Source organism: Trypanosoma brucei, chromosome 8, assembly GCF_000210295.1.
Source record: "Trypanosoma brucei gambiense DAL972 chromosome 8, complete sequence".
NCBI lineage: Eukaryota > Euglenozoa > Kinetoplastea > Trypanosomatida > Trypanosomatidae > Trypanosoma > Trypanosoma brucei.
The window spans coordinates 1,473,941-1,499,891 of NC_026741.1; the positions used below are offsets into that span (position 1 = coordinate 1,473,941).

Below are 25,951 nucleotides of genomic sequence, written 5' to 3' on the forward strand. Positions count from 1 at the left end.
GATTGGAAAGGGGAGGTGTGAAGTCGTTTCTCACGTAGGTTGCTAAACTTTCCTTCTGATATCTACCCTTTGCTTTCACACCCCCATAGTAGCGGTCCATTGGGGAATTCGCATGTCTGGACTCTGACTAAATTAACGCAACTCCGTTCCCGCTATCTTTCCTTTTGCTACCACCATTGCTGTTATTACTATCATTGTTTTTCTCCCATTCTGCATTCTTTTCTTTTTTTTTTTCTTTGACACAGTAACAACATCAGTTGTTACCTAAGAAAAAAAGTGAAGAAAAGATGTAGGAATGTACATGAGAATACATCAACAAGCTTTGAGGGTGTGGTTTCAAATATGGTGAAAAGAGGTAAGCTTTGGAGGTGTGCAAAGGAGTAAGGAGTTTCTTTCGGTGCTTGCACAAGAAGTGGGAAAGAAAAACAGCAGGAAAAGTCACTTGGGTGGTTATAATTTTTGTTTTTTAATCTCAAGAAATGGGGAGCGAAGGGGGAAGGCAGAAGGTGGACTTTATGGAACCTCAGTTACAGTTGATGGTGGCGTTGAGCAGCAAATGAAGACGAGGAAATGATTCCACGCGTATCTACTTATTTTTGTAAAGCGGAAAGGTGCCACATCAGCGCTGCGAAGATTTATTAGTATCGGAAACTTCACACGCTGATCATTATCACCGTCATCTTTACTTAATAGTCAAGAGAAAAAACACGGTCGGAGAAAAAAATTTTTGGATGTAGGAGTTTGTTTATTTGCGTTCCTTTTTTTTTTGTATGTGTGTGTGTGTGTGTGTGTCTGTGTGTTTCTCCTTCACGAGGGGGGAAAAAACATTCTTTTTGTACTGTTTTTTTTTTCCATCATTTTTTTCTGTTTTTTTTTTGGGGGGGGGTCTTCGTTAGCTCCACGAGGGTTATGCACATTATTGAAGTGAACCACGGGGCCGGTGAGTTGCATCGTTACCTTCTCCTTCCCGATGCCGCATACACCGTGGGGAGGAAGGAATGTCATATTTTGTTACCCACAGGCGATCCATCAATATCACGACACCACGCGAATATTCAAGTAGGCGTCATGCAATCTCGAGCACTGACTGATCCATCAGTACTCACAGCAGAGGTCAGTTTGCAAGACAATTCTAAGCATGGCACCCTTGTAAACGATGAACACGTCGGACGCGGCAACTGTAGATATATTTACACCGAAGATAGTATCAAGTTTGGGAAAAAAGTTACTGCACGTGTAGTGTCTGTCAGGATTGTGCTTGTGGAATCTTCGCAACTGCTTCATGATGAGCGTAAGGCACTGCGCAATGTGGCCCTGCTCCTGGGAGCTCTAATTGTGCAGGAACCCGCTCCGCTGCTGCTTGATTTCTTCGACATGCGCCTTTGCTGTACTGCGTTCCTGTACATTACACACAATGGTTACACTGTGACTCCAGAAACCCTTCTTGCACAACAACGAGGGTATCATATCACGACGGTGAAATACCTTCAGTCTTTGGAAAATGCGTTGTCGGAGGACTGTGCGAGGGGAATGGAGGAGTTACCGCAACCCACAGCTGCACAACCCGGTGATACCAGTTTTCAAGTAACGGAGTATATGCGACCTCCTAAGGTATTCTACGATATACACGAGTTTCTCCTTTCGAAACCACTCCCCAATAAACTACTACGAAGTTACACCTTTGTGTTTCCGGACGTAGAAATCATGGAAAAATATGAGGTGCTATTAAAACACTGCGGCGCGGTGGTGGCGCACCAACCTGGGGAGTGCCCTTCAGAGTGGCAGTCACTTGACCCAGACAGTACTTCAGTCATAGTTGCTGGTGATGATATGTTTTTCAAGGTAAAGCGGGTGGCACTAACGAAACCAGAAAGAAATGGAACTCCCGAGTCTGAGGAAACTAACGGTGGAAACCGCCGCGCCTCAGCACTGGGCGAGGACCCAAAAACATCGGTGTATGTTTCCCTTTATGAAAATGGATTCGTTATTATACCAGAAAAAAACATCATGCGGGCGGCCTTCACAGGAAATCCACTGGAGATCAACGGTAGGCCCTCTGCACCTTATCTCGCGCGTTCGGAAAGGGACACATTCCGTTCCCCTTCACCTATGGTGCGCGCCCCATCTCACGGCAGAACGAGCAATAATCATGTAGGAACTCTTCCATGTCGAGGAGCGTCCGCCGACCCGGTGGTAATGGCAGCGGAAGGAGATGAAAAGCCTCCACGCTTTACAGTGTCACCTCCGCCTCGAAGGGCCTCATCAGTGAGTGACGGGGCAGCTAAGAGTACCGGAGTCCGGGTGCTGCAGGAGTTGGAGGGAAATATTCTTAGGGTAGTTGACGTTAATAGACTCGGGGGAGAAGGGGAGAATGATGGAAATGCGTGTTTGTCCAAAAGTACAAGTAGTTTCGGTGGTGGTGGTGGTACCTCAGAGGTCACCCCAACATCAAGGAAAAAGCACAAGCGTAAACCGTCTGCGAGCCGCGCGTCGGAGGAGGGGTCGCAGGTTAGAGCAGCCAGTGTTGACAGTAGTAGTGCGAGGTCGCAAGGGCAATACCGAGATAAATCTCCAGAGGGATTGTGCCCATCTTGGGAAAAACAAGGGGCCGTTGTTGTTCATACCGCGGAACAACTTTGGAAGACTGAGGGGGGTAGAATTTCCTCCTCGCGCGCGCGGATGTCGGCGTACAAAATGTCAAGACAATCCTCTTTTCTTACATCTGCCACCCCTTCTTCTGTGGGAGCCAAACCGCATGTCTCCACCGAAAAGCATGGCAGTGAGGACGGACAGCCATCGCAACCCCGATCCACGCCTTCGAGATCGATGAGAAGTGTGAGCCCACTGACAAAACGATCTGTAGTTGGACAGTCAGCTTCGCGCAGGTTGGCACCAAGGCAAGCCTTAACCAAACTATTCCCATGTGACGAGTTAGGGAGTCACAGCACATTGGGGGGCACGAGCATTTTTGATGTCACCTTCTGTCACACAGCACGCTGTGAGTCGTCTGGTAGACATGCGAAGCGACAACTTCTTACCCACTGGCATAGAACTGTGGCAAAGGACAAGGTACGGGAAACGAAAAGCGCGCGCCTACCAGCCTCCCCACTCCGCAGCTTCTCCCCACTATTCCAGCGGTACAACAGCGGTACGGGAAGCAGTAGGCGTGGTGCTGGAAGCAGGGGAAGTAGTGCTCAGAAGGCAGACGGTGGCCGTGGAGAGCGCTACGCAGGATTGTTTTCGTCTAGTGTATCGTCAAGTAATGGAGCAAGCGCTGCGCTCCTTGCTCAACAGCAGGATGTCACCATCCGAAAACGTTGCGAGGAGTTCTTGCGAAAGGTCCTCACGCCTTTAAATACTGAGGTGGATACAATCTGCAAGTTGATAATGAAACAGGGATACCTGGACGCAGAGAGCAAGAAAAAGTTGGAGATTGGCGCCGAGTCACTCATCAAGTTTCTTACTTACATCCAGCGCGTGGAAACAAGCATACCACCGGCTCAAAGCACAGAGAGTACGCGGACTGTTACGAATCAAGTGCGACAGAAGTCACTCCTCCTTCGTCGACGAATTAAAGGAGCATACGAATCTGTGAAAGCAGAGATTCCCCCGTGGATGAACCAGCTACGTGAGGTTCTTAGTGTCCGACCATTGGTCGTCTAATACCCAACTACCGGATGTGATACACTAGCAAAGTGTATCACATCCGAAAGTGGCGGCGGTGGGCGAATCACGATACGCCCGTCGTGGATTTATAAGAAGGTTTTAGTATGCATTCGTGCCGCGTTTTTTTTATTTTTGCATTCCTCCCTTTCATATGCGCGTGGCAATGACTGACGCGAGGGGAGGAGGGGGGTGAACATGCTGGAGCCCCTCATGTTCCTGTGTGTGTGTGTTTTAACGGCTCTGTTGTTGTCTATTGTTGTTATGATCCTCAATAACGCTGGCAGTCCATGAGCGTGCGGTCGCAGTGTTCTTTATTTAGAGGGAGGGGAAGAGAGAAGGTGTGGCTTTGCACGGCGTGAAGAAGCCGACCGGCATGCGGAGGAGAAAAATAGAGAGTGTGAAGAAGGGAACCTTAAAAACTTTCGGGAGCACTGTGTGTGTGTGTGTGTGTGTGTGTGTGTGTGTGTGTGTGTGTGTTGGGTTACTCAGCGTTGTTTTACCATTGTTAGTGCATACATGTACCAATGAAATACTGATTTTGTGGTGCTGTTTTCTTTTATTTTATTTTCATAATTAACAGGTTGAGTTTGTGCCTTTACCGTTAGGGTCCAGGGTTGGGAAAGAGGAGAAAAAACAGGGGGGGGGGAGCAGCGTGGGCACAAGAGAGTGGGGTGCAGTAACGCATGCAAGCAGTGACTTCATTCCTCCATCCTATTTATATTGCTCTCGCTCGCATTATTTATCATCGTTTTGTTTGTTAAAACTTCCCCCCGTTCTCCGCGTTTTTTTTTTCTTTCCAGGGTATGTCTGTTGCATTTATGCATATACTCTTTAACCCCCTCACCTTCTTTGCTGATCGGGATGTTATGCGGAACCGCATTCCTCAGGCCCAGCACTATTACATCGATTCTTTTTGTTTTTTTTTTAGGTGAGAAGAGCAAAAGCTGGTGTGTTTTCAAATGTTTTCTCATTACATCGCTTCGTGCCCCATTCCTTTCCTCGTCGCTGCTTTTTTTACCTGTCGGGGTGTTACACCACATACATTCACTGTTCACTACCACCTGGGGGGAATGGGAGAGATGGTGCAGGGCATTCTGCCATTTAAAAAAAAAATATATATATATATATATATTATTATTATTATTATATATAAGGATGTATATGTATGCTTGTTTATTTACTTGTGTCGTGACACCTAAATGCAAACCCCGTATATGCGTTTCTCCTACCTCCCGGAGGACAGGTGGGGGAAGTTACACGACATACAAAAACCTCACGAGGGTGTCATTTTGTTGTTAGTGTTCTTCGTGTTTTACTTCTCTTCTCTCGGCCATGCGTACCCTCCTCCACTCTTTATGCACGTTTAAAGCGGAAATATATATATATATATATATATTTCTTTGTTCCACCCTCCCCATCACGCAGTTCGGCATCTAGCACATAATATTTTTCTAGTGCGTATGAGTGTGGCCACGTGCTTACGTGTGTATGTTTTCTTTTTTTTTTTGGGGGGGCTGCGTGAGTGGAATTCTGTTGTCGTTGTTGCGTTACTCCAAAAAGGGGGGAATGAAGGAGAGAAGGAGGGGGGGCATATCTCTTGTGCACACCGGGAAGTAGCTGTCACATCCTCTTACTACTGAAATCCCATTAAAAGCGAGGTGATAAGGGACGCACCCCCGTCTGTGTTAAAGGAGATTCGGTCAATGGATCAAAAGGCGGAAGAACAGGAGGAGGAATATGTAGAGACAAAAAGAGAAGTGGAGAGAATTGAAAAAAAAAAAAGGGATGGAAAAGAAAATATAGGGGTTTATATGAGGGTTGTGTGGACTCGGCACCATAAACTGCGAAAAAGTGAGAAATGAAAACAGCCAGTGGATCATATCTAAGGTGGAGGGAGTGAAGAAGTAAAAGGTTGGAAAAGCCGTAAACCAGGAAGCGGAAGGAGGAAACGAGGGAGATCCTTTTTCACGAAGAGAGGGGGCAAATTGATGATCCCCTTGACTTCCCCCTAATCCTTCTTCTTATTGCTGGTAGTGCTGCTTCCACCTTGCCCTTCTGTGCCTGGAAAGCGATAGTGTAAAAACTAGCTTATACTTCTGCAATATCACTGAGGGAGTGTTTACTCTTGTTAGAAACAAACGAAGCTTATTTAATCTTTTTCCATTCTTTCTTCCACTTGCGTCTTTTTTTCTTTCGTGTTTCCCTCTTCCTTGGTGTTGTTTTGTCCCCAACGTCCAGCCACGGGCATTTCGTACGTTGTTGAAGCTGTGCCATGGAAGAGGCAGCAACCATTGGTCAAGATACCGGGAACAGTACTGTCAGTGAGCCAATGGAATGTCCACGGTTGCTGCAGTCCATTGAGGTTGCGTCACTGCTGGTGCGCCCCATTCATATAGTGGGTGATGTGTTGAAGGTCCTACGGGGCTGCTTGTTTAGCATGCGCGGGGTAAAAAATGTAGTGAATGGAGCTGCGGCAGACACGGCGGCTGGTGATGCGCAGGCGTGCAGAAAATTGCTTCTTGACCCAACTTTCCTTTCGCCCATCAGTATCCCCCAGCTTTCATCATCGTGCACTCTTGTATGGATGAGGGCAGATGATGTGTCGCTTCCCGCAGTTCTGCGTGACAAGTTAGTGCTCGTATCACAGGGTGCAGAGTCCCGAGCCGAACCTCTTCAAGTTGCACTTACCACACACACCGTGGATGTGACCTCTAAGAACTTCACCATGCCCGAGTTGTTGCAAATGTTGCTTCCTCCAGGCATTACGGCATTAAGTGGATTCGAACAAATTGGGCACATCGCCCATGTGAACCTATCGGCCGAGCATCTGCCGTACAAAATGGCAATTGGTGCTGTTATCCTCAGCTGCAATCCAACGGTAAGTGTTGTCGTGAATAAGGTTAACTCAATATCCAGTGTGTTCCGCGAGTTCAAGATGGAAATCGTAGCCCATCGCCACTGCGGTGGGAACAGTAAAGGTGACAGTGGCACTCACCGAGGCGGAGGGGGAAACGTCGGCGTAGCAGGGAGCGGCGACCACAATCCAAGGACTAACGCTGAGGAAGAGGAAGCTCAACAACAACAACAACAATTGCTTCTAGCTACTGTCCGGCAACACGGCTGCACCTTTCGTGTTCCATATGATCGCGTGTACTGGAATTCACGTCTGAGCCACGAGCACACACGCATTGTAGAACTCATGCAAAGAGGTGATGTTCTCTATGACGTTATGGCGGGTGTTGGTCCCTTTGCTGTTCCTGCCGCATCCGCCGGCGTCACTGTTTACGCAAATGATCTCAACCCTGTAGCGGCCGAGTACCTGCGCATTAACGCGGATATAAATCACATACGAAAGGACTCCTTTCATATTTTCAACATAGACGGGCGTGAGTTCATGAACACAATCCTTTACAACGATGTCATAGCCAACAGCTCTCGGTGCGGCAGACGGCATGTAACAATGAATTTGCCCGCCATAGCTGTGGAATTTCTTGACGTCTTCGCGAAGAGGCCATGGATTCCAGAACCTGGAATGAAGGTGCGGGAGTCAAAGGAGAACCCCGACAAACGGGTGCTCTTTCATGTTTACTGTTTCTCAAAGAATGTGGAGGATTTCACCGGTGACGCAGTAAGACAGGTGACACGTTGGCTTTCTTTCGAGCTGAGAAAAGAGAATCTGGAGTTGGTTCATGTGGTGCGGGACGTGGCACCCAAGAAGCGCATGGTGTGTGTGAGCTTCACTCTTCCTGATGCTTTCTGGAGCTGTCGATATGACAATATGGGGGCGGAAAAGCAGATGCAGACTCTGAAGCGAGCGCGCGAGGGCTGAGTTGAGTTGAGCTCCATCAACGGGACGTAATTCCGGGATGGTGCCTTCGTTGCGTTAGGTGTCTGATTTGTAGTCGTGGGCGGCATGTTAGCACCACAGGAGGTAAAGAGCTGATTTACCTTTGTGAGTAGCTGTAACCGCAGCGGGAGAACCCCTTTGATTGGGTAGTCAACGATAAACAACATTGTTTTCCCGTTTTGTGTGAGCAAATGAAAGGGTGTGTGCTTCTTTACGTGCGGCGTCATGAGAAATGATTGCTATTCGTATTCGGTTGCACAGAATGATATGTTGTGTTGAACCTTTGTGTCTCCGTTTTTGATCTTGATTTATATTGCTACGATCCTTCTTCTTCCCTTCCCAACACTTCTGTGCCGACAATGACCGCATAAGTCTCTAATAGTCGGCCCCCAGCGACGTACCTCTCCTCCTCTTCCCGCGACTGTACATCGGGACAGGGGTGAAAGTAAATACACATCAAACCTGTGCCCAACGAAGGCTCGTGGAAAGCATGAGTGACGAGGGGTTTGAAGATCTCTTTATATCGGACACCGACCCGGAGGAGTTGTACGAAGAGTTGGGCCCCATTGGTGTAGGGAACTATGGATCTGTTATAAAGGCACGGAACCGTCATACGCAGGAAATCACTGCCATCAAGCTCGTCTTGTTGGTTGACAAAGATGAGCGGGACTTCGTGCAGCGGGAGATTAGCATATTAAAGCGTTGTAGGCACCCGAACATTGTGCACTACTATGGTGCTCACAAGTCTCTTAGTAAGTTATGGATTGTAATGGAGTACTGTGAAGGTGGATCCATTGATATGGTTTATAAGGTGTTGCGGCACCCCTTGCCAGAACCACTGATTGCCTATGTTTGCCGTCAAGTGTTGCTTGGGCTGCAATACCTCCACGCAAATCGAAAGATACACCGAGACATCAAGGGCGGTAACATTTTGCTGACGCGTGATGGTGGAGTGAAACTCGCTGATTTTGGTGTAAGCACAGAGTTGTCCCACTCCCTCTCGCGTCGTAACACATTTGTGGGCACGTTATTGTGGATGGCGCCGGAGGCCATTTTGGAGCTCGATTATGACGAGAAAGCTGATCTGTGGAGTTTAGGTATTACGTTGATTGAAATGGCGGAGGGCGCACCACCGTATATTGACACTCACCCAGCGCGTGCCTTGTTTATGATTCCGAAGATGGATCCACCCTCGCTCCAGGACAAGGAACGGTGGTCGCCACAAATGACACTTTTTCTCAAAAGGTTACTGACAAAGGATCACAACGCTCGCCCGACAGCCACGACAATGCTTAACGACCCCTTTGTACTACCGGAGAATATTGGTACGCAGGAGCAGCTTAAAGCCGTTATAGATGAGGTGCTTGCTAAGAAAGCTTCAATAGACCCGCAACGTATGCGCGACTACACGGATTCGAGCGCAACATTCGTGGAAAGGACGTCTTCTGATGGTGGAGGTGGGGATGATCACAGCACGGACAGCAGGGATGAGGTTCAGCCGCACTTAACAGCAAAGGGCCTCACCAACGCTCCCGCGAATTCGATAGAGGCGTTGGACGGGGCCGGGACTCACCTCTTCTTCCAGGATGGTACACTCCTACCACTGCCTATGCTCTACACACAGGACATAAGTTTCGATGAACTTTGTGTTGGTGAGGAGCTCAGTGGGCCATTTTCATTACCAGTGCCTAGTGTGGAGTCGTTGTTGGTTCCCCCTGAACAGCAGTCAACGGCTTGTCACGGCGGCGAGGCGCTGGCGCACACCATGCACGTAACGGCGAAGCTGAAGGAGATGCTGTATTACCACAAGCAGCTTCCTTACTGTCGCGGTCTCACAGACGCGGAGGCAGCGAAGTCCAGGGAAATGCAGCTAAAGTATGGGTCTGTGTTGAAGAGCGTCTACCGCCTATAGAGGGAGAGTCACGAAGAGGTGAAGGGTTGTGGGTTCGTCTGTCTAACTGACTGTGGTGTGGTACCCAAGACTGAAGAGGGGAAAGCAAGGGAATGGTGTAGGAAGATCCCCATTTTGTTGCAGGCCTTCATTGCCTTTTGTTTTTGCTTTTGTGCTCGCTACACGTACAGTATATCTCGCGGGCTTGGTTTTCTTTCCCTCCTCTGTCGGTGAACTACCAACGTGTTATTTGATGTCTCCGCACGTCTGACGGAGTTGCAAAGTGGGGACGCTTTTTGGTGGTAGTCTAGGGCCTTCTTCGCCTGTTCCTCTTCTTCTTCCCACCGACAAACATTTTATAATTAGGAGTCTTGTGAGAGATAGTAGGCAGCCCCTGGGTTCTGTGAAGAATGTCTGGAACTTTACTCAAGGAAGAGCTGCTACAGTTGGACAACAAACGGCGATCCATAATGAGGGATATCGAGGAAGCCATGACATTCCTCAACTCCACACCAGTAGGGCTTCGCGGCAGTCTTGTGGACAGCGAGGGGTTCCCGCGTGATGATTGCGACCTCTACGCCGTACGTCGTGCACGGCATACTGTAAACTGCGGGCACAATGATCTTAAGTCTATCGAGGCTACCATTCACGAGAAGCTTTCGCAGCTGCATGAGGAATGCCGCGGGGAGGCGGAGGAGCAGATGCAGCGGGACAAAATGAAGAAGAAATCGGAGGACGATCAACGAAGGCGGGACGAACTAAAGCAGGTGATGTCCAGCAAAGAGCCATTCGTGCGTGTGGTAGACGTCGCGACTGGCAGCCCAGCTGAGGAAGGAGGCCTTATATGTGGTCACCTCATAGTCCAGTACGGTGACGTAGATGCGGAAAAGGTGTTGGAAGGAGGTTTCGGCGAAATGGCGCGAGTTACATCGAGTTATGAGGGGCAGATGTTGCGAGTGTGGGTACGTTCTCCCAGTGATGATGACTGTGGTGGGGCACGAGAGCTTTTTATCGTTCCACAGAGATGGAGGGGTGAGGGTCTTTTAGGATGCACATTTGAGCCAATGAAATTGAATTAGCGCATACCCGTGTGCGATCGTGGCGGTTTTCGCAAGTGATGATGCGCTTGTCTGCATGCGATAAGATGTCGTGTCTCGGGTGTGCAGTGATGGGGTGTATGCTCTCATCGCGGGGTGTCGCTGCTTCCACACATGCTAGCTTTGCGGGGGTCGGGGAAGGGGGGCTGCGGCGCAACCAGATGCGTCAAAAACGCAGACTATTAATGTAGATGCAGTTGAACTTCGCGCAGACTCCCTGTTTTTGGAGTTGCCGCTACTCTCTCCCTTCCCCTCGGAAGTTTAATTTTGCACCAAGTTTCTGTATGTTTCGCGTCTTTCCCCTTAAAATGAACGCCTCGTCCCTGGACCAAAATACCCGGTAGCACAACCCCACTTCTACTCCGTGACCCTCTTTCTTTGAAGGTTGCACAGTGCGAAAGCATGCTGTCCTCTGCGCTCGGCATGGGACATTATACCCGTATTATTTCGGTATACGAGCGCTTCGCCGTCCTTTCCACCTGCACCATCAAGCGAGAAGTGGAGCGGATGCTGCATTCCACATGCGCGGGTACCTCGCAGCAGCAGCAGCACCAACATCAGCAATGCCAACTTCTGACCACCGTTTGTGATTTACTTGTGAAGAGTGGCGAGTGGCGGCGTGCGTTTGCCGTGGCTCAACACCTTCCGCTAGCAGAGCGACAAGCTATTGTATCTGCGGCAGAAAGGAGGCAGGAGGGCGACGCCGTACAGGGGCAGACCACATTGGGTACTTCGGTGCTTTCGAACAGCGACACATCAGCTCCCGGTAACCTTCACAAGGCCCTAAATGAGGATCTAGTCCGGATGGCCTTTGCTTTGCAGCGGAGTGGGAAGAAAGCGGCCTTAACCAGCGGCCGAGTTGAAACTGAGGAAAGTGTTGGTGTTGATGGCGAGATGCTGAACACGCAGCAGCGGATTTTTAGGGAGTTGAGTAGGCGGCACAGGTACAGAGAACTGATTCAGTGTGTAATAAACTGGAAGTCGAGGGGATTAATCCCCGTCAAACACAAATCAGTAGCAGATGTCAGATGTGTTAGTAGTGATGGTAGCATTGACGAGCATCACAAGGTTAGTGGAGATGGAAACGGATCTACTATGGGGGCGGGCAGCAGTAGGGAGACTAGTATTAACAGGGACATCGTATTTAACGCTGAACAGGCGCTGCAGTCACTCATCTTCAACTCCACTTCCGGGAAACAGTGGGAGGAGGCAATGCAACACCACCAAGCATTCTTTATTCACATGCTCCGCGACCCAATGGCAGCACAGCAACTGCTGCGAAAAACAGATGTTGGGTTTTTTTCTCAACTCCTTCTATCCCTTCTTAGGGACAGCAACACCACAACCACCACCTTGTCTTCACCGTCTCAGGCTTGTGGCTTCAGAGAACAAGCAACTCCGTGGGACACTATTGCATCGATGTGTTTTGCGCTCCGTTCGCACGTGGGGCAACAAAAGAAGGTTCTCAAGGTTGAACTTTTGCATGCATTGTTGAGTGCCTTGAGGAGGGAAGCCAAGACGGTGACAGTAACGAGGGAGAATGCTGGTTTTAACTCACGGTCGAATGTTGTTTCCGCCGCCGCGACAAGCATGATGCGATCACTACCTGATGATATCGGTGATCGGGCTATGCGGTCTTCTGTTGAGGGGCTTTGCGTGCCGTTAGTACATCACAACGAGGCGCAGGCGCGGTTCATCGGCCTCCCTCTCTTCGTGGATTTGGCACTTGCGATGTGTGACTGCGGCGTACCGGTTACCAATGCATTAGTTCAGTGTATGCTCCTCTGTTTGGGGAATATGCAACGCCATCAGCTAAGTGAAACGGTACCGGTTCCACAAACCAAGGCGTTGAAAAGGGAACGCGAACTGATAATGAGCTTGGTAACCGAACCACGGGCTGTGCGCTGGCTTCCTGCCTTGCGACTTTTGCAAACATGTAGCGAGCAGCACCACTTTTTGGTTACATCTGCGCATCTGCGATGCCTTCTCGGTGGTTTACAGAGTATTTCTATCCGTCAGACGTGGCCCGCTGCCCTTTCCGCTGCATCGTTCCTGATGACCCGTCACCATATTTTCCCAGATGAAGCGTCTGTGGAGAAATTAATGCTTAACCTCCATGCGGCGTCATGGCAACGCGTGTTTGAGGTGCTGCGCCTATACGATCGGAAGCATATCCAGCCGTCACCCACTATTCTTCGTGATTTACACGTTGTGGCAATGAAGCACAGTTCGTGGGATACGGTTCTGCGTGTTATGCAGAGCATTAAAGATGTGGGTCACCAGCAGGCAGGGTTTATGAATTATGTATACTGTTTGCGGGCTTACGGATGCGCGGGGAAGTGGAACAGCGCTGTGAAACTATTTATGCAACTGAAAGACGTTCCCCGCATCGGCCTCCCACGCCCCGCCCTCAATGAAAAGACGGTGGCAGTTCCTGTGATAGCCATGATGGAAAACAATCATTGGGAGGAAGTCATACATTTTGCTAATACTGTGTGGAAAAAATGTGGCGCGGGATTAACAGTTGAAGGGGCTGAGGTTACCCGTGCTGCCACGCTCCTTTCTCTCGTCCACATTGGTGAGTCTCAAAGAGTAGCGACTTTCTTGAACAATTGTTGTGGGCAACGGAATGCCCGCGGTACCAACGCATCAGCTTCAGCTGACGGGAATTTAATTCCTGACACCGGATCATCGGAGGTGCTTCGGGGGATTGTGGTACGGGCGGCCCAGCTACAAACGCTTCTCGGTATGGAGCACCTCAATTCACCTATCCGCCTCGTGTTTGATCTCCTTGGCGCCGATAAAGACGGCGATAAAGCAGAGCAATTCTCAGTGGACACTCGCAGTCGCTCCCCTCGCCCGCAGCTGTACCTTCCGCCGCAGCACATTCAGCATCAACACGAGTGGTTTGCAACGACGTTAGGCCACATGACGCGCCATGACGAGCGTCTCTTCTGCGCCGCAGCCCAACAGGCGGTGGCTGAGGCCATGTCTTCCATTGGTGTGGCACCCGTGTACCTGAAGGCGGCTCTGCTCTAAGGAACTGATCTTTAAGGAATATTTGCACCCGACTATATCTGTGTGTATGTGCAGAAAATAGTGTATCGAACTGTCACGCGACGTATCGGAGGGTAACAACCGACTTCCCAACAATAGTTGAATTTTTTTTTTTTTGAGAGGGGGGGGTAACGGTATGTTACTAGTTTTCGTCTACTTCGTTTCAATCCTTTTCTGGAATTGCAACCTGCTGGGTTTCTTTTAGCGTTGTTAGTGCGTGAATAGGAATCTCACGATTTGGCACTACCTTCATTTCCTTCCTTCTCCGTTGCCTGTATCTCTTCGAAGTCAAGAAGCAACGGGAAAACAGGAAGAAAAAAGCAAATCGACCGTACTTTCGTAGACAGCGAGGGGGGAAGACCTACCACAAGACTAAATCGAAGAAAAAAAAATCACAAATAGAGGGAATTCAAAGTATAAACCAGTGCAAACAAAGGTGTCTTCATCCTCAAAGGGAAGTGGAAGTAGGAGATAATTTTTTGGGGGGAGGGATTAAATAAGCAGAAAAAGGTCAGTAGTTTTTTTTTGTAGCGATAACCCCCGCAGGTTTAAGAGGGGGTATATAATATAAGAACAAAACGGAAGTCGTGCAAATTGGGTGGTGTGTTTGCCTTCTGTCAGAAAGGTAACTGAGCAGAAAACAACTTCTAAAAGAAGGAGCGGGGAACGAACGAGGTGGAAAAGCGCTCAAACAAAATCTATTCCTCCACGGAAATGAACACACCACTGCATGCCGCGGCAACGGTGGGCGACATTAGGGCTCTTGTGAGGATAAGCAGGGTTAGCAGCACTAATGTTAACGCCGTGGATGAAGAGGGACGTACGCCCTTGCACATCGCCGCAGAGAAAGGAAATATGGAGTTTGTACGGATGCTGTTCCGGAAATTCAACGGTGTTGACACAACGATTCTTGACAACAGTAGCAAGACGGCTGTTCAGCGGGCACCGGTTGAACAGCAACAGCAGTTAACACTCCTCCTGTCAGTGGAGGAAGCTAATACAATTGCACGTGCTAAGGACAATTTAAACGTTAAGAGGGAGAAGGAGGAGGAGGAAAATGTGTACAAGGACCATGACGTGGAAGGCTCTGATATGGTGAACCCGCAGGTACTTCGTAAGATTGTCATCTGCCTTTTGGTGCCGTTTGTTTACCCCCTGTTAAACATGGGGACCATCTTCGTCCTCCAGTACGCTGCCCTGACATTCGTCTTCTACTTCGTTGTGGTGGGCTATTTTCTATCGGAATTTACGATCAAGCCGCCGTGGTACCATCACCATCCAAAGAGTAATGAGTTGACGGCCCGTGGTTGCCCTGACTATTGGAACGGTTGCGTTAACGACCCGTTCAAAGACTTGGGGCTGCAGTTCGATAACGTATCTTTCAGTTCTACAGACCAATATGTACTTCGTGGATGGCATGTCCCACCACCGAGTGATAAGCCGCGGGGAATGGGTGTCGTCCTCGTGCATGGCGGTGGTAGGGACCGTCGGGCATGGCTCCGTCATGTTCCTTTCCTTCACAATGCAGGATACGGATGCTTACTGTTTGATTTCCGCGAGCATGGGCTGAGCGACGGTAACATGCGCGGTTTCACATATGGCATGAAAGAGAGGTTTGATGTAGTAGCAGCATGCCACTTCATGCGTTCCGAATGTGGTTACAACCGTATCTGTGCAATGGGGACAAGCGTGGGCGCGTCGTCAGCGATCATGGCTGCTGCAATTGACAAAACCATTGATATCATAGTGGCGGAGAATGCGATTCTGACCTGTGCAGCACTGCAGGATCAGCAGATCGTTAACATTATCGGCGGTTACTTTGCCAGACGAGTGTACAGTACCTTCTTTTTTAACCTCCTTCGTAGAACTGCGTCGTTCTGGCTCAACTACCGTATAGGCAACAAGCCCAGCAAGCACTGTCAAGCGCTGCACTGTATTGCAAAAGTGTCTCCACGACCCATCTTACTTATGCATGGTACTGCCGACGAGCTCGTCCCGTGCCGCCACTCTCAGAAGTTGTTCGAAGAGGCCTCTGAGCCGAAGGAGTTGTACCTCGCAGAGGGGGCGTTCCACTGCGGGTTGCACAACACACATAAGGAGGAGTACGAGGCGAGGGTTTTGGGCTTCCTCCAGCGGTACGGTGGGGGGTGAAGGCCATTCGAGAAAACAGAAGGATCAGGGATGGAAACGAAGGGGTGCAGGAAGTGAAGCTTGAAAGGGCCGGGAAGAACGGTAAAGACCCGAAATGAATAAATAGAATGAATGGAAAAGGATTGCAGACAAAGAGTAAAGACCTGAGTGCACACGTGTCCCCGTGGTGCGTCACTCCCAAGTGCCGCCCCATCACTCGAGTGCACAGAGGGCGAGAAAGCTTCTTGGAAATCTCACATATTACCCCTTCAGCCTTCGTCTTCTCATCCTCTTTCGCCTTTCTGGAACTCCCTTTATCCTCACCACCGTGTTGTTTGCAGGAAGCTGTGGCTCCCGCCCCCCCCTCCCAACTGCAGCTGTAAATGAACGAATTCGCGATCTCATCCTTCCCCCCCCCTCCCTTCTCTCACCCTTCTAAGAAGCATTCAACTCTTATTTAGCCCATTTTGGGGTGTGTTCCCACAACAATAAAAGACGCCCATTTCTTTTCTCCGCCGTTCGGCGCCCTTTCTTTTAACGACTACCGTTGCTGAAGTTTATACGCATTATGAACCCCAGCGCTTTCTTTTTAAGTTTTTTCTACGGTTGATTTTTTTACCCTCGTTACCTTTGCGTCGCGTTACAGTGAGGTCGCAGACACAGGGCGGTCATGTGTTGATCCCAGTACAGAAAGGTCAGTCCTAAGGAGGCTTTACCTACCTTTAATCTTACCTCGTATTTTCCTTTTTCCTTTTACGCGCTTCCGTTTTCTTTGTTTTTGCTTTTCGCGCACACATATATTTATTCGATCTGTGGTTGGGGTGAAGCTGCACCAGGAGCGGTTAATGGGGAATGATGAATGTCGCGAATTATATGCGAAGAATTGTGTAAATAGGAGGTGAATAATAGGAATGAAGAAATTGGTGGGACCTTTTGCGCTATAGCGGTAGCGTGCTCAATGTGGGAGGGCTCGTTGTTGTGTTATTCAATTTGTCGTTAAGAGTACCGTTTCTGGTACCTTTTCTATTTTGCAAAAAAAAAAACACATTGTGTGCGTGTGCGTTGGGGAGCGAAGCAGTGAACTAGTGGTTGAAAAGTGGGCCGCGTGAACTTCACCCCAACCGTTCTTGCTGTGCCCCCTCGTGCGCCGTATCTTTGTGTCTAGAACACTCTAGAGCCCGTAATGGCTAAAACACGTCTTTTTCCCTGTCTAACTCTCCTTTCTACCCGCCTCTCTATCTCTCTGTGTGCTTTCCCGTGTTGAGTTTGCTCGATGTTTAGATTGTAACGCAACAAGCAACAACGCAAACGTTAACCTCTATTCTTTCCGTGTTTGCAACATACAAACATAATCTTAGAATCCCATAGGGGATATTTACTTGCGTTGTTCAGGTGACTGAGGTTAGAATGCTACACGCTACTGGTAATGGCGCGGTAGGTGACGGTGAAGAGGAGTCTACTGGTTCCTTCAAACCTGACATGCAAAAAGTAAATGCAAAATTGCGTAACTTGCCTACGCTGGAACGACTCCTGCAGGAAAAAGATCCCAATGAGTTCACAGATGAGGAAATGGGCAACGCTCTGAAGTTTGTTGAGGCAATTGCGGGGACTGAGGTGTCGACGACTCAAACCATTGAGCAACAGCTCCGTCAGCTCATGAAAAAATATTCTGTTGTAATAAAGAAGTCACTGCTTCTCGCTGCATACAGGAAGTGGTTAGCAGAGGACCAACGGCGGACCGGCAACGCCGTGCTGGAGCGTTACTTAATTTCGAAAGCCCCACGCAGTCAGTCAGGGGTGCTGGTAGTGACTGTCTTTACCTCCGCCTACCCGGAGGGGCAAAAGTTTAGCTGCAAGTGGAATTGCTACTATTGTCCCAACGAGCCCGGGCAGCCGCGTAGTTACCTCCTTAACGAACCTGGTGTGCGCCGTGCAAACCGCTTAGAATTCGACCCCTACCGCCAGTTTCAGGACCGTGTGAGGTCGCTTGTCGCTATTGGTCACCCAGCGGACAAGGTAGAGCTTTTGGTACTGGGAGGTACGTGGGAAAGCTACCCACTCTCCTACCGTGAGACTTTCATTAGGGATCTTTTTTACGCCGCTAACACATTGTATGATGATGATGCGAGTAACAGCGACTCTACCGTTACCGAAGAGAGGAAGAGGGGTGCGACCGCCGGGGAAAGTGGAAGACCACGGCCTCCACTGGACTTACTGCAGGAGCAACTCCTGAATGAAACAGCCGCTTGTAAGATTATTGGGGTAACCCTTGAAACGCGGCCCGATACCGTGAATGAGGAAATGTTGCGGCAGCTGCGTCGGTTTGGTTGCACACGCGTACAGCTTGGTGTGCAGCACACAGATGATGCAGTCCTGCTTGCGGTCAATCGGCAATCCACGAGGGATGAGGCGGTTCACGCCATTAAGTTGCTGAAGGACAGCTGCTTTAAAGTTGATATCCACCTAATGCCAGACCTTCCGGGGTCTACACCAGAGAATGACAAGAAAATGTTTTCTGACGTTCTATACTCACCCGAGCTACAGGCTGATCAGTGGAAAATTTATCCCTGCCAAACGACGCCCTTCAGCGTTATCGAAGAGTGGTACAAGGAGGGAAAGTATCAACCCTATGGTCTTACCAATTTGATTGACGTCATTCTCTTTGCTAAACGGCGCGTTCAACCATGGGTGCGACTCAACCGTGTAGTGCGTGACATTCCGCATGATTACATACTTGGTGGAGTGGACGTGTCAAATCTCCGCCAGCTACTTGCGGTTCGCCTTGCTGAGGAGGGTTCCCGCTGCCAGTGCATCCGCTGCCGTGAGGTTAAGGGTGATGCAGCAGCTGCTGCAAAGCTTCGAGAGGCTGTGCTGGTGGAGCGGCGTTATTCGGCAAGTGAAGGAGAAGAAGTGTTTGTCTCCTGTGAATCAGCTGATGGTTTAACGCTTTTTGGTTTCCTGAGAATTCGAATTCATATAGAAAACTGGGAAACACCTTTCGAGGAGCTTAAATCGTGCGCGTTAATTCGAGAATTGCATGTGTATGGCAGCCTTGTCCCGGCGCACACAGAGGCAGACAACGCTAAAGCGCAACACCGCGGGGTAGGTACAAAGCTGTTACAGCGGGCGGAAAGCATAGCTCGGAAAGAAGGATACCACCGCATCGCCGTTATTAGCGGTGTAGGGGTGCGCAATTATTATCGTTGCAAAGGTTATGCTCTCTTTACAGGTCCTGAATCCGGAGATTTTCTCATAAAGGAGTTGCAAGATGGCGAGGAAAGTGAAAAAGCTAAGGTGGATGACCATCAACAGTGTAGCAATGATGCGAACCAGAGGGACTCGACACAGGCTGCTGATGGTGGGGACGCAGCTGGTTCCGTTATTACAAGCCTGTGGAGCCGCTTAACTTCCTTTTGGCAGGGGCTTAAGCGGCCCCGAGGCCAGTGATATGTGTGACTCCTCCTCCCCCCCCCCTATATGTTCATTGGGGATGCAGCAATATCCGCAACCAATCATATGGAGGGTGGAGCTGCGGGGGGAAGCGTATCTACAATAGCTAAAGTTCGACTCCTCTCTGCTTCAAGGGGTCCCATATTTTGCCGTAAGACAATAAGTGGTGTTTTCGCGTACGAGTAAGGTTTTAACTAGTTTGATGAATATTAGTATTGACAGTGTTCTATCTAATACCCTTCTGCTTTGCCGCGGCACACGATCTCTATATGTGCGCCACGTTTATTTCGGTATCTTCACTCCTTCCCTCCCCCCCCCCCCCCCAATTCCAAACTTTCCATCTTAGCTCTTGTTGTTGTTGTTGAACTGAAACCATTGGTGGACACCAAAAACAGTTCTTGCTACACGTCACCACCGCACGCTGTCGCCGGATTAGCAAGAGATATTCCAGCAGTGTTACCCAGGTGCACAATTCGGTTACGGTGTTCAAGCTGGAATTCCTCGGCGTGGGCAGTGCTCTGCCTGAGCAGCAATAAGGTCTAGCGCGACCCCGTGCGTTGGCGTTAATAACAAAGTAGTAGGTCCGCTGACGTAGAGGTGACTCACATAGCTGGATAGGATTTAATTCTTTGGCCAACCTGTTCTGTGTAATATACTTCTGACCATAGCGGACGAAGGAGGAAGTGCTCATATCTTTTCTCTAAGGAAAAGGCGTGACCAGGCTTCGATACAGCGAAACGCAAACGTACAAACATATATACCGGTGAAGTGTGTCCCATCTCAGAAGCATGGACGTCAACTGTACATTGATTGAGTGCCTGGACGCGAAGGACAACAAGCGTGTTCTTTTTAACTTCCTCATTCTTGACGCCCCATCACCGAGTAGCCTACCAGCATATCTGAAAACACTGCAACGGCGGCAGGTGCGTCACCTTGTACGTGTGTGTGGTCCGACATACGACGCCACCCTCGTCGAGAAAAATGGCATTGAGGTGCACAGCTGGCCCTTCGACGACGGTGCGCCGCCCCCGCGTGGGGTGTTGGAATCCTGGTTCCGTTTGCTGGACACCGAAAAGGCCCATCTTGATTCCGGCGACATCAAACAGCCGGCCACTATCGCAATCCATTGCGTCGCTGGACTCGGCCGGGCCCCGATCCTCGTTGCTGTGGCGCTTGTGGAGTACGGCGGCTTAGCTCCACTTGACACCATAACGCTCATTCGTGAGCGGAGGCGTGGGGCGATCAACCAAACGCAGATGCACTGGCTTGTAAAGTACAAGAGACGTGGTGGTAATGGGGGAGGTTGCGCCATCATGTAAACCTCTGCTGAGAGACTAAGTGATGGTGTTCTAATCTGTTTATTATCAATCGATCCGCGTACATATATATATGTTGGTGTGTACATAAAGGTGAATAGGAAAATGGAAGTTAAGTAATTTATTACAAGTGATGGGTAGGGGACTGCATCCAATGCACGCGTAGGTACGCATACTCACGCTCACATATGTAGAGGGAAAAAAACAAAAAAAGAGGCGGAGGAACATGGGCATGCGCGACAGTGGTGAAAATGAATGGAGAGGATCGACCTCAAGGACGATCGAAAAGGGAACGCGTTATAAAAGGTGTTGCGAACCTTTGCAGGGAGTAGTTGTGAACTTCGGTTTTCACTTTGAGTCAATTAGTTCGGCTTTTTTTTGTCGGGTTGCCGTCACCCCTGTATGAGGGTGGTTGCAATATGAAGGTGGTAAAGATTTAGTGCATACGGCACTGCTCGGTACAAATTTCTTTCCACTATGTGCCTGTGTGTATGAATTGTGTTTTTTAAAAGCAATATGCACCTCTACGTTACTTTCATTTGGTTGCCCCCCTCCCAACTCTTTCCTCCCTGTACTGTTGTTCAGACACTTGCGAAACGCTTTCATTTGCCCATCCCCGCATTCACCCCCCCTTAGTCAAACATCTCGAACCTTTTGTGATCACCTTTCTTTTCTTTTTTTTTCCAATCTACACTACCTGGCACCTTTAAAGAGTGGGGAAAGGGGGCTTTTCTTCCCTTCTCTCTCCTCCGGTGTCACTTTCTCCTTTTTTTTCTTACGTTTGTTCCGTGCGAATCCCCTCGCACGTGGGGCGGACCGTTTGTCTGCTCATATCTTTATTCCTTTCCCCGCCGTCAGAGACGGTGAGCGCATGTGTCGGAACGTGGCGTGCCAACTTGCGTATGAATGTTTGGATGGGAATTTCTTCGGTAGAATAATGGAAGAGAATGTTCTAGAGGGAAGTGTGCACCCAAACACTACCTTCCGCTGAATATGAAGCGGAATGGGCTTATGTCGAAGAGGGCGAGAGTGTAGGGGTGAGTGAAAGCGAGAGTATTTTTCAATCAAACCATTTAGGAAAGCGGTGTGCGATTAAAAGTGCGATTGACTGAGGGAAAAAATGGGGGAGGGAATGGGGTTGAAGGATACATTAATAACAAGAGAACGCAAAGGATATCAAATGGGATGAATGGTGGAGGTTATACTTGTGAAGTCATCGAAACTGTGTGGAGAAAAGAAAACTGATAAGGAGAGGAAACGACAGAATCAGATGATACTGAATGCGAGAAGAGTGAAAAGGACAGGGGAACAAAGAGAAATGTGCGAGATTATCTCAAATTGGACTGAGATTACACGACAGAGAAGAGGAAAAAGATAGTTTTGGTTTTCAGTTGGCTCAAGGGGCATTGGCGGAAACAGAAACAGAAACTCTTGTGGCTGTGGCTGCGGGTCCCGCTACAACTTCTGTCTCTTTCGGGGTACACCACTCCGTTTCCTCCAGTCACCTTTTGCTTTCATTTAATAAAACAGTCAAACAGTGGAGGCCTTGTGTATCGTGTTTATTTGCGGCCAACATTGCTTCCATTACCGTGAACCCTCCTTCCTTTCCCCTTCTACTCCCTCCCTCCCTCCCGTTGTCCGTTTTGTGTCTGTTCTTTCAATTTTACTGCAACCTGGGCTAACGTTACTATAATTTACCCAGTCCTACTCCCCGCACCCTGACTTTCCTCGCCTACCCATATAAGGCGTTTTTCGTTCTCTCCCCTCCTCCTTTGCGTCTGTAGCTGCATCATCACTATATTTGTGTCCTCACGCTTGCCACCTTGTCCATTGTTACTTGTCACTTTTCTCCCCTAAACCACCAGTCGCTGTTTTTTTTTTGTTTTTGCGGTGTAGTAATGAAACACAAAGATGCTCGCGGTGGTTCGACACCGTACTTTGCCATAACGAATAACAAGACAGGCGAAGTGTTGTTGGAGGTAGCGGGGCCGCTTCCACCCACCGCGGCGTCTCCTCCCCCCGTGGAAGAGGAGTGCTGTGGTCTTTTCAACGATGCCCTTATCTTCATAACAGAGGTTCAGACGAGGAGCTACGATTTGTTCGGTCGCATTGTGGCAAAACCGACTGAGTCCCATTCAACCTCCAGCGCCTCGGCGGGCGCCGCTAAACCGCGGGATCGCTTCATGGAGGCGATAATTCCCGAGGAGGCAACAAATTCAAGTGTAATAAATTCGGCGGAGTGGGAAGTTGATGGTGAGGATGACGGTGTTAATGGCGAATGCGACCAGTTTAGCACAAATAGCGGTGACGCCGGCACTGGGGTTGATGGTAACATCTTTGCAGTCGGCCCGCCGCCAAAAAGAGTGAAGAAGTGATTGAGTCTGCAGAAGCCTCTGAGGTAAGTGGTGAGTGACATGCAGATTTTTTTTTTGTGAGGTACGTACGCTGCAGATGCGCTGAGGACAATATCATCGCCTTCTTCTTTTTGGTATGCGGAGGAGGGTCACTCAAGTTGAGGTTCATGCGAAGGGGAATGAAAATGTGTGCATGTGGAAACTTCTCTTTCTTGCTCATGCGTGTCTGTAAACTATTACAGCGATGACCGTACTCTTGCTGATTGCTCAGCAACGTCGGTAGTGGGCACCTTGTTCCTCTGATATCATCCGCTAGTTTGTGAATGTTGCGCAGTGTGCCCACCCGATGCGTCACTTAGCTCCTCTTTTTCTATGCACGCCCTTGTACATTTTGGAAATGAAGGATGGTTAGTTTCCACCTGCACTTGGATGACTGAGGAGTATGTCCACACGGTTGTAGCGGGTACAATATCTGGCGCGGCTGGTGTATTGTTAGAGTACCCACTCGACACCATAAAGGTTCGGCTGCAAATGGGTGGTGGTCGTTACACCGGGTACTTCAATTGTGCATCGCGCATGATACAAGAGGAGGGTACACTTTCTTTGTACAGTGGAGTCTCCACACGCATTGTGGGCTCTGCCTTCGAGCACGCCGTTGTGTTCTCCTCGTATAAGTGGACGCTTAGAGCTGTCGGGACAGATGAACAGCATCCAAGAGTGTGGCAGATCGCACTTGGCGGAGTTGGTGGTGGGGCCATGTCTACTGTTTTGCTCACACCACTAGAACTTGTCAAGTGCCGTATGCAGGTGGCAAACGTGCAACCCGGTGCAAAGTGGCGAAACGGCAGCGTCGCCGACTGCGCTGCAAGTATTGTGCGTGAGGGTGGGCTAACGGCACTTTACAAAGGTGGGCTTGCGATGTTGGCAAGGGAAATCCCGGGAACGGCAGCATATTGCGGCACGTATGATAAACTGAAAGAGTTTCTCACACCAGAAGGGGGTTCAACCGCAAATTTGTCGATTTGGAGTTTAATGTTTGCCGGTGGATGTAGTGGTGTTGCCTTTTGGACCATATTTTTCCCTGCTGATGTGGCCAAGACGAGGATGCAAGTGGACCCCGCTTTCGCTAAAGTGGGATTCTTGGAGGCCCTTCGCCGCATATACATAGAAGGGGGCATGCGACTGCTCTACCGGGGCTGGACGGGCACAGCTGTGCGTGCATTTCCGTCTAATGCGCTAATATTTGCGGTGTTTGATTTAACCATGTACGCCCTCACCAGGGATTAGTGCGCCTAAGGGGAAGGAGACATTACCAGCGCCACTTGCTGGGCTGGCTCCTGCAAAGGCGAAGATGCGTGAGTTAACTTTTCTGCATCGCCAATCGATGTGGCCCATGTAAACTTTGTCGTGACCCACATTCAGTGGCACACCTTTCTTTTTCCATTTCCATTCCCTTGCGACACCACGAACGGGGGCCGTGAATCGTCGAATGGCAGAATATTGTGGCCCTTTTCGATTTGTCCGTGGAGTGTTGAGACGCCTACTCGTACTTTATGGTCTGCAGTATCATTGCTGCGTTTTTTTTTCTTCATCCGTGCACTCGTGGTCCCCTGTCAAATTACACTTCTATGCCCACTCTTGTTTGTTCTCGCATTATATTCCCACAAAATGAATACTGAAGCAACAGCCACGTTAACAACTGGTGAGCACTAAAACTCTTTTTTTCCCCCCTTGCGACCCGTATGGAGCATGAGAGGGGGAGTGGGCTCACTTTGGCGCCGATGAAGAAGAAGCGAGGTCAACACCAACAACATGCCATACCAGGTAGTCAGAAACGTGTAACTGGCACTCGCATCAAAAGAGGCCTCGATGAATTGTACAATCTGGATGCGGTGCCTCAGCAACAATCACAGGAGAGTCAACCTTCGCCTGGGCGAGTAAGCAAATGTAACGACAGGGGAAAGGGGAAAAGCTCCAAGGCCTCCTCTACAGCCGGAAATCCTTTGATGCGAAGTGCGGTACAAGGGATATCTTCAAATGGTGAAAAGGCTGCTGTATCGGTGGCACAGAGGAAGGAAGATGACGGACCCATTGTGGCAACTGCAATTATAAAAATGGCTGATACTTCTGAGTACTGTGGAAGTTCACCTCCCACCGTATTTGGCTACAATTGGGAAGAGTGGAAAAGTGTCAAACAACACCTGTTCAACCCAACGGAGACGGCTGGTTCGGCGGCGGCGCGGCGCAAGGCACTCGACCACATTGAGCTTGTGTGGAAGGCTCGCGCCCGTGAGGGTCGACCACTTCCTTCCTATGTGGAATCAACAGCAATGTTATTGGAAGCTGTTTCACTTGATGAGAGCAACAAGATGTCATCAATAGCAATTACAGCACTCTACGGTGCCGTGATATCTCGAGCTGTCCACGTAATGACGGGTGAATTCGCGCGAGGCGCAGACGACACGTATCGAAAGAGAGCTCAGGCGATTGGCTTCCCTGAAGAAGCGGTGGAAGTACGTCAACGTGTGTCACACGGTGCTTTACCGTTATTAACGGAGTTACGCTGGGTTTGTGGATTGGTGTTGCAGTTCCTGTTTCATAACTACTGGTTAGAACAGGAACGGCATTTGCACTGTATGGAACAAGAGGAAAAGGAGGCAGAGGTGGAGGTGGAGAAAGTGAACAAAAATACAAGGGACGCACATAAAGTTGTATCCAACCACGCAACAGTGGAGGAGATGCGTTGGCTTCTTGATGCGCTTAGCGATGATTGTGAGGAAGACGAAGATACTCCGGGTGGAGATTCGTGTGAAGAATGTACTAACGACGGTTTTCATGATGCTGATACAATCCGTGTAGGTGATTGGACGCTCTCTTAGTTGAATAGTTGAATCTAACCGGAGACATGACGCACTGTGTGGGGTTTATATTTCGTTTAAGCGCTCCTTCACTGTGCAGCACCGAACACACGGTGGAAAAAAAAACGATAATCTTAAGAATTTAAGAGTATTTGGGCTGGTAATGTTTGTTTGCTACACAAGGTTCAACCACGGCTTCTCATCTCAACTGTTTTTTTTTTCTATTCCATTCCCTTTTAATTTTAGCATTGCTCGTTAGGAGATATCATAGTGGTGTCCAACACA

General features: G+C 49.4%; 12 protein-coding genes across 12 annotated transcripts; 11 read left to right on the forward strand and 1 right to left on the reverse strand.

Moving 5' to 3' along the window:
* Positions 1–909: 909 nt before the first annotated feature.
* Positions 910–3,663, forward strand: TbgDal_VIII5710 (recombination initiation protein NBS1, putative; the record flags this gene model as incomplete). The annotated part of the gene is made up of 1 exon (XM_011777607.1): positions 910–3,663. One exon carries the CDS (start codon positions 910–912, stop codon positions 3,661–3,663), a length of 2,754 nt encoding a protein of 917 aa, XP_011775909.1.
* A 2,275-nt stretch (positions 3,664–5,938) lies between these two features.
* TbgDal_VIII5720 (hypothetical protein, conserved) lies at positions 5,939–7,495 on the forward strand (the record flags this gene model as incomplete). The annotated part of the gene is made up of 1 exon (XM_011777608.1): positions 5,939–7,495. The coding sequence occupies one exon, from the start codon at positions 5,939–5,941 to the stop codon at positions 7,493–7,495; it is 1,557 nt and encodes a 518-aa protein (XP_011775910.1).
* A 508-nt stretch (positions 7,496–8,003) lies between these two features.
* Positions 8,004–9,425, forward strand: TbgDal_VIII5730 (protein kinase, putative; the record flags this gene model as incomplete). Its single annotated transcript, XM_011777609.1, has 1 exon — positions 8,004–9,425. The coding sequence occupies one exon, from the start codon at positions 8,004–8,006 to the stop codon at positions 9,423–9,425; it is 1,422 nt and encodes a 473-aa protein (XP_011775911.1).
* Positions 9,426–9,814: 389 nt separating this feature from the next.
* Positions 9,815–10,483, forward strand: TbgDal_VIII5740 (proteasome 26S non-ATPase subunit 9, putative; the record flags this gene model as incomplete). Its single annotated transcript, XM_011777610.1, has 1 exon — positions 9,815–10,483. The coding sequence occupies one exon, from the start codon at positions 9,815–9,817 to the stop codon at positions 10,481–10,483; it is 669 nt and encodes a 222-aa protein (XP_011775912.1).
* A 420-nt stretch (positions 10,484–10,903) lies between these two features.
* TbgDal_VIII5750 (hypothetical protein, conserved) lies at positions 10,904–13,540 on the forward strand (the record flags this gene model as incomplete). The annotated part of the gene is made up of 1 exon (XM_011777611.1): positions 10,904–13,540. The coding sequence occupies one exon, from the start codon at positions 10,904–10,906 to the stop codon at positions 13,538–13,540; it is 2,637 nt and encodes an 878-aa protein (XP_011775913.1).
* Positions 13,541–14,272: 732 nt separating this feature from the next.
* TbgDal_VIII5760 (hypothetical protein, conserved) lies at positions 14,273–15,709 on the forward strand (the record flags this gene model as incomplete). The annotated part of the gene is made up of 1 exon (XM_011777612.1): positions 14,273–15,709. One exon carries the CDS (start codon positions 14,273–14,275, stop codon positions 15,707–15,709), a length of 1,437 nt encoding a protein of 478 aa, XP_011775914.1.
* A 1,386-nt stretch (positions 15,710–17,095) lies between these two features.
* On the forward strand, positions 17,096–19,135 carry TbgDal_VIII5770 (histone acethyltransferase, putative; the record flags this gene model as incomplete). Its single annotated transcript, XM_011777613.1, has 1 exon — positions 17,096–19,135. One exon carries the CDS (start codon positions 17,096–17,098, stop codon positions 19,133–19,135), a length of 2,040 nt encoding a protein of 679 aa, XP_011775915.1.
* Positions 19,136–19,403: 268 nt separating this feature from the next.
* TbgDal_VIII5780 (hypothetical protein, unlikely) lies at positions 19,404–19,829 on the reverse strand (the record flags this gene model as incomplete). The annotated part of the gene is made up of 1 exon (XM_011777614.1): positions 19,404–19,829. The coding sequence occupies one exon, from the start codon at positions 19,827–19,829 to the stop codon at positions 19,404–19,406; it is 426 nt and encodes a 141-aa protein (XP_011775916.1).
* A 97-nt stretch (positions 19,830–19,926) lies between these two features.
* Positions 19,927–20,457, forward strand: TbgDal_VIII5790 (protein tyrosine phosphatase, putative; the record flags this gene model as incomplete). The annotated part of the gene is made up of 1 exon (XM_011777615.1): positions 19,927–20,457. The coding sequence occupies one exon, from the start codon at positions 19,927–19,929 to the stop codon at positions 20,455–20,457; it is 531 nt and encodes a 176-aa protein (XP_011775917.1).
* A 1,895-nt stretch (positions 20,458–22,352) lies between these two features.
* TbgDal_VIII5800 (hypothetical protein, conserved) lies at positions 22,353–22,829 on the forward strand (the record flags this gene model as incomplete). Its single annotated transcript, XM_011777616.1, has 1 exon — positions 22,353–22,829. The coding sequence occupies one exon, from the start codon at positions 22,353–22,355 to the stop codon at positions 22,827–22,829; it is 477 nt and encodes a 158-aa protein (XP_011775918.1).
* A 351-nt stretch (positions 22,830–23,180) lies between these two features.
* TbgDal_VIII5810 (mitochondrial carnitine/acylcarnitine carrier protein) lies at positions 23,181–24,095 on the forward strand (the record flags this gene model as incomplete). Its single annotated transcript, XM_011777617.1, has 1 exon — positions 23,181–24,095. The coding sequence occupies one exon, from the start codon at positions 23,181–23,183 to the stop codon at positions 24,093–24,095; it is 915 nt and encodes a 304-aa protein (XP_011775919.1).
* A 455-nt stretch (positions 24,096–24,550) lies between these two features.
* Positions 24,551–25,687, forward strand: TbgDal_VIII5820 (hypothetical protein, conserved; the record flags this gene model as incomplete). Its single annotated transcript, XM_011777618.1, has 1 exon — positions 24,551–25,687. The coding sequence occupies one exon, from the start codon at positions 24,551–24,553 to the stop codon at positions 25,685–25,687; it is 1,137 nt and encodes a 378-aa protein (XP_011775920.1).
* Positions 25,688–25,951: the final 264 nt, after the last annotated feature.